This window comes from Poecilia formosa, unplaced genomic scaffold (assembly GCF_000485575.1).
Source record: "Poecilia formosa unplaced genomic scaffold, Poecilia_formosa-5.1.2 Scaffold922, whole genome shotgun sequence".
Classification (NCBI taxonomy): Eukaryota; Metazoa; Chordata; class Actinopteri; order Cyprinodontiformes; family Poeciliidae; genus Poecilia; species Poecilia formosa.
This window is the reverse complement of record NW_006800861.1, coordinates 53,344-60,005: the sequence shown is the minus strand read 5'-3', so window position 1 is coordinate 60,005 and position 6,662 is coordinate 53,344. Positions and strand designations below refer to the sequence as shown.

At 35.0% G+C, this 6,662-nt stretch overlaps 1 protein-coding gene and 1 long non-coding RNA gene across 2 annotated transcripts in view; both read right to left on the bottom strand.

Annotated features, from left to right (window-relative positions):
- Window positions 1–3,039: 3,039 nt before the first annotated feature.
- Window positions 3,040–6,662, bottom strand: part of LOC103132093 (protein NLRC3-like) — an 11,788-nt gene continuing 8,165 nt past the window's right edge. Inside the window, exons 3-4 of the mRNA XM_016667148.1 lie at window positions 4,555–4,589; window positions 3,040–3,910 (exon numbers count right to left, since the gene is read on the bottom strand). Coding sequence (XP_016522634.1) covers window positions 3,306–3,910; window positions 4,555–4,589 — 640 coding nt within the window. The 3' untranslated portion in view covers window positions 3,040–3,305. The remainder of the gene's footprint in view (window positions 3,911–4,554; window positions 4,590–6,662) is intronic.
- The window catches only part of LOC107835018 (uncharacterized), a 5,435-nt gene continuing 4,007 nt past the window's right edge, over window positions 5,235–6,662 (bottom strand). Inside the window, exon 3 of the long non-coding RNA XR_001660847.1 lies at window positions 5,235–5,311. This is a non-coding gene — a long non-coding RNA (uncharacterized LOC107835018). The remainder of the gene's footprint in view (window positions 5,312–6,662) is intronic.

Below are 6,662 nucleotides of genomic sequence, written 5' to 3'. Positions count from 1 at the left end.
ATATGGTTTACAGTAACAAAAAAGTGTTATGATCGATTAAATCCGCTGATACGTCATTGTGCTGCTAAACACATAAGGCTGAGTGGAGTGGAGTACCGCTCCAAGATGGCCGCCCTAAATCTCGTCAGCGACAATAGGCGAGAGCGGTCCATGAGGCGTCTATCCTTATATTATGTCTATGACCAGAACTGCCATTTGTTTACATGTTAGCAACTCGCTAACCGGCTTTCCACAAGTAGCCGGGTGGTAAATTTTGGGTTAAATTAATTGTACTGTTTCAAATAGTTGGTTTTCTTTTAGCTTACGGTAGCAATGCTATTGAGTGATTTTGTTTCAGTTATGTAATTTTATTTCCTATCTGTATGTTTTTCACATGTAAATATGTTCAGGTAGTTGGTCTCAGGTGCTGCACATTTTGACCACAAGAGAGCAGTGTTTCAAAGTGTTTACTGTTTCCCAAGATGGGGCAGGAAATGCATCTTGTTCTCTTCCGGTGTTGCTATGCTACATGATAAACTTGGACTTGAACTGTATGTGGTTTATCTGCAGGTGATAGTTTTGGCAGAAAATCGGTAAATATATACATCACTTGTTGAAATATGTCGGTATGTTCTCATTTATGTGATAAGCAGCCAGTATTTTAATAAGATGGTGTATTTCTGAAACTGATGGTTCAGGGAGCATGTATGCGCGGTGCAGGGCGGCCATTTCGTGCACGTGACAATGAGATGTGCGAGCATCGGTGTACTCCAGCATTAAGAGTGAACTGAGACATTACTGTCGAATCCAGAGGCCACTGCCGTATTTGTATTGTCTTTTCTTTTATATATTGTATTTTCTTTTGTGTATTCTCCCTGTTATTTTGGAGATATCTGCCACATTTCATGAATAGTTACCTAATGTTTTGGTACACCAAACACAATATTGTTTTATCGCTACCTACAGCTAATGCAGGGAGGGATGGCGACTTGAAGAAATGGCCGCATTTCTTCAAGTCGCAATATGTAGCTACCTACACTAACATAGTTAGCTACTTCACTGACTCAGTTGCTTCGGATGCAGATGCGGGTTTTCTTCCTTTGGCTTTCTATCCACACAATGAAATGAGCACGCATAAAGCATTTTTAGTTTTCTGTTCACAGAAAACACACAGGCCATGTTAACATAATAATTATGTAAGTATACATTATGTTTTCTGTTGTTTTTACTAATTGTGTTTTGTGGGTTAGAGTACAAAGATTCATTAATTTTGGTTAAAAATAATATAAAGTATGTCATTCATCATCAGTGACTGTTTAGCAACTATTTCAGTAATTCACCAGCAGGGGTCAGTATTGCTCCACCAATGAAAAAGAGATTGAGGGAGAAGCAGAGTTTTCAGAGAAATAACTTGCATCTTGCATCAGATAAAGAAATCACTGTAACAACAAACTGACAAAAACGATGATGGATAACTAGATCAGTATTTCGTCAGTAGCGGTCAGTGTCACTCCACCAATGACAATGAGATCGACGGAGAAACTCATACGGTCATCTCTAAATCATACATGCATCATCGGATTTCCATGTAACTTTTTATGATTGACTCTTGTGAACCTCTAAGAAGCCCAATAGCACTGAATTGTAATTTGACTCCACTGCGCCATCTAGGTTAATCCATCAGCTACATCTCCTCGCGACATCGGCCGATCTGCACTAGATTTTTTGTGCGTCGTCGGGGAGCGATGCCGAACTCATCAATGTGTATGGCCTGGCGGACTGGCGCGGGAACTGCGTGACAGCGTCTGCGGTGGCTGGTGGACGGCGGTGCCCGAACCCCCACGGTGGCCAATTGGCCGGAGCGGCGCTGAGCTGTGAGGACCGCCCGACGCCACTAGCGGCTTTAATTCAATTTCTTTTGTGTTACAAACATAATAGCTACAAACTGCAAAAATAGAAAACTTAGCTTGTCATCTTCATAAGGAAACCAAGCTTTTGCATGTACTCCAAATTGTTCAAGAACAGAAGCTGATTTAATTTGGGTATATCTTTTCAGGCGTTTTTGGTGATTTTGGGGGTGAGGGGTAAGGAAGAAAATAACTTATTCTACTTAGAAGCTGTTGGCTTTAAGTTATTCCTGTTTCTACGGAACCTGGTGCTGCAATGTTGGAGACCTTGTCCTGTCAAGCGACGGGGCCTGGATAATACCCGTGTTAAACGGACGGTGGAGTCCGGCGACGACAGGCGCTTAAATTCCGTAACAAATTTTTAAATCTTTTTTAATCTTTTTTTTTTTTTTTTTTCAAAACCTCTTTCTCTTTCTTACTGTTTATTCCATGTCACATGCTGTTTTTATTTTTTCTTTAATTATGTAAAGCACCTTGAAATGCCTTGCTGCTGAAATGTGCTACACAAATAAAATTTGATTGATTTAACATAGAAATTAGTTTCTTATTTTACAAATTAATGTGTCTACCAGAGGATTCCTCTGGTCATTATCTTTCATGAGAGCCTCATTGATGACTGTATGTTGAAGCACTGATGAATTGCAGTCATTTGAAGTTTGTATATCAGATGTTGTTCAAGTGTGCCACTTGAAGGCTCCAAATGGAGACTCCAAATGGCACACTTGGACAACACCTGCCCAAGATTGATCAAAATAGCACAAAAAAGAAATGTCATTTTGGACAAGTTTATTTATGAGGATGTACATGTCCAAAATGACATTTCTTTTTTGTGCTATTTTGATCATTCTTGAAATTCACGAGCAGAATACTTTATTCTACAGATTTATTGTATTTTCTAGTCCATAGATTCAACAATCAATGTGTATTTACAAGAAATAAAAATGAAAACTCTGGGTGAAGCAAAATTTTTCAATTTTTTTTTGTGTTACAAACATAATAGCTACAAACTACTAACACTTAAAGTATTTTTGACTGCAAAAATAGAAAATTTAGCTTGTCTTCTTTATAAAGAGACCAAGCTTTTGCATGTACTCCAAATTGTTCAAGAACAGCAGTTGATTTAATTTGGGTATATCTTTTCAGGCGTTTTTGGTGATTTTGGGGGTGATGGGAAAGGGGTTTAGGGGGAAAATAACTTATTCTACTTAGAAGCTGTTGGCTTTAACATATAAATTATTTACTTATTTTACAAATTGCAAAAATAGGATTATTTTTATTACTTTCAATCATAATTTTAATATCTGTTGCTCTTAAGTTTCTAATTAGACAAAGTTATGAAATGATGTAAAATCATATACACTTTGAATAAAGTCAATAAAAATGCTTAATTTGTGTACAAGCTCAAATAAGTGTCATTGATTAATTCTTACCTTGACATTGAACAGTTTTGTTGATATATTCAGAAGGAATCTTATCAACTCCTTTTGGTTGAGAAATGATCCAAATATGAGCATCAGGAAGCAGATTTCCTTTGATCAGATTCGTTAGCAGCACATCCATTGATGCTGCTTCCTTCAAGTCTTTAACTTCTTTGTTCTTTACAAAGTCAAGAGGAAGTTCGCATTTTTCCAGGCCATCAAGAATAAAACATGTCTTTTTCTTGTCATCATTGGAAACCGCAACATTTTTTTTTCTGAAGAAATCATCCAGCAGAGATTTCATGCTTTTTTCTTCATCCTTCTTTGTATTCAACTCAGTGAAATCAAAGGTCACTAAAGCCTTTATGTGTTGATTGGAGTTTCCTTTTGCCCAGTTGGTCATGAACATTTTTGTTTGGAATGTTTTACCAACACCAGGAGCTCCTTTCATCAGTACAGTTTTATTGGTAAATAAGTCCTTGAGCTGGACTACATGCTTTTTCCCACTTTCAAACATCACTATCTCAGAGTGTTTCGGGTCATTTTTATGTTGACCCCCCTCATGAATTGGTGTCTTCGTGTCATTTTTTTCCTTGGTATCTCCTCCTGTAATTTTTAAATTAAATATATTAAATATATGTGAACAACAGGAATAACCATAACATATTTGAAACATGGTTGACAACACTCTTCAGAATATATTTTCAACAATAATCCACACTAATAACTCATATTTCCTTCTGGCATCCAGCTATCATCAACATCAAGCTTTCAGAATTAAGGCATAGAAACAATCTGTATTTCTTCTGGGCAACAATTTAAAATCAGCTAAAAAGAGATGAGATTCACAATGTGTCACCCCAGCAAATTATGTTTACCAGCAAATTATGTTTACTCTATGGACATTTTTGTCTTGAAGCATCAAGACAAAAATGTCTTGATGTTTCAAGACATTTTTGTCAGACAAGATCTGACAAATATTTGTTTAAGTATCACAAGATTTGAGGCTTTATAATTTAAGAAGAGACAAAAAACTATTTGATCTTCTTAGTAGCAATTAGTTTTACTTTCCGATGGCAATTTTTCCTTAATACACAAATACAAACAACACCAACCAAACATTAAGTAAAAACTTAACTTTACAATTAAAAAATATAATTTGATACAGAACTTATCTCGTAAAAGTATGTATTCATTGGTCTCTGAAGCCAATGGACTTCAAAAACCTTATCTCTTTAAGTCATGCTCACCTGTCCCAGATGTTCCAGATTGGTCGACATTGTCACTGCAGACACAGATGAGACATTTAACTGTTTTGATTTGCATTTATTAAAATGGACATGTGTTTAGTGATCCTGTTTAAAGTTAAAATACTAGAGAGTAAAATAATTTATTTTTACTGGGGCCAGGACTTCATCACATTCATTTTAATAAATTAATTACATATGTTTTAATGTGATAAAATATTTTAATGCAATTATTTTTTTTATGGAATGTTTTTTTACATACAAAGGCAGTAAAGCTATTCAAACCTAAAATACCATCTCAATGCAAAACATGTTGCAGTATGCACAGATGTCCCCTACGCCAATGTCAGCATTTACAGTTCATATTTGTAAAGAAGTGACATGCATAATAAGGGGGTTCTTGAAAGCTGAATGTGTATAACAGCACTTTTTAAGAATCTGGATAGGTTACATAACCTAAACAACCAATTAAAACAATTCAATATAATTGTCGTTGACCTCGTATCTATTTATTCAATAACTTAGCAACAAAAACAGTTTTTGCATTGAACATGTTTATTTTGTCAATCCATGGTTTTCAATAGACAAAATCGCAACGATGTACTTCCGGTTGGCAATACGTTCTAGGAAGTATAATGATAACAACTGTATAAAATTTCCAGTGAATTCAGGTTTCAAGTTTTAATTTGAAGTTTCACCCTTGGATCTGTCACTTTTCAAATTCACTGAAGAAGAGATTGGAGTTTGGTGCTGAGGTAAGCTAGAAGACAAATAGCAAAATGTTTTATCTCACCTCTACGATGGCGTTTTAGGGCCAGGCTAAGAATATTTTTTTTAAAATTATGAGAATAAAGTCATGATATTATAAGAACAATATCATAATATTATAATAATAAGTTCATATGACAAAGCTGAAATTTGATAACGTAATATTACCATAATAAAATCATGATAATACGAGAATTAAGTCAAAACAATTCCAATTATACTAATATATTAGAATTATTATTTATATATTAGAATTATTATGTTTCCTTTTATAAATAAGGACAAACTTAGTTCTTTAACACTTTAGCATTAAATTATTATCAGCAGCAGGACTTTGAAAAGGTTGTGCAAATGACTGTCTCTATTCCAAGGAAAGTGTTTGTGATAAAGACCCAAATGTAGCAGACACAGGCAAAGAGTAGATTTTGAAGCTTAATTTAAAAAAAATTAATAACAAAAACTTGCAAAAAAAAAACCCATAGGGACACAGAGAGCCAGTGCAGAACAAAAACAGGCATCCAGTGAAAAGAACACCAGGGGCAGAACTAATCATACCTGCATTCATTCAATACTTTGGCCCACTGCAACCTGTGGGTTGCAGTGGGCCACCCACTATTATAAATTATTAACTTATTGCTGAGAATGCAGTTTTTTCTCCTTTTCACTGCTGATGAAGCTATGCCAACTCTACTTGAATCTGAAAGTTTTCATTCACGTGTGTGGTACATTATTTGATCTGACTCACATTGCAGATAATGTGGGCAAGCTATACTGTAATTAACAGATGGAAAATCAACAAAGATTAAGCGAACAACACAAAAATATAAAACTGATGGATGATATAGCAGGGTTTCCTCCAGAAACTTGCAAACCCAAGTGATTTGCTAACGGACCACCGTGTTTTTGTGTTAAAAATACATTAAAAGTGGACAGGAAATTTGATTTGAATATAACTTGGTAATGCCAACTAAAGGCAAACACAAAAAATATAATTAAAAAAAATATATATATACTTTTTTAGAATCTCACTTAAATCAAAATTCAAGAATTTATTGTATTAAGTTACTTAGATCAAAATACTTTCACCTGTTAAGTAGGCTTACTTTTTATGTCAGAAGGGTTGATAACATTGCTGTATAAAAGCAAAGGAATATAAAAAAATGTCTTCACTATTATGCATCTCTGTGGCAATTTATTGATAAGCTTCAATAATTGATACATATTATTGAGGCTGTTATTGTTTAAGCCAGAGGTTTCCAAACTGTGGGGCGTGTCCCCCAAGGGGCGAGGGGGGGCGCGGGAAGCTGTCTGGATGGATTAAAAAAAAAAAAAAAAAAAAAAAA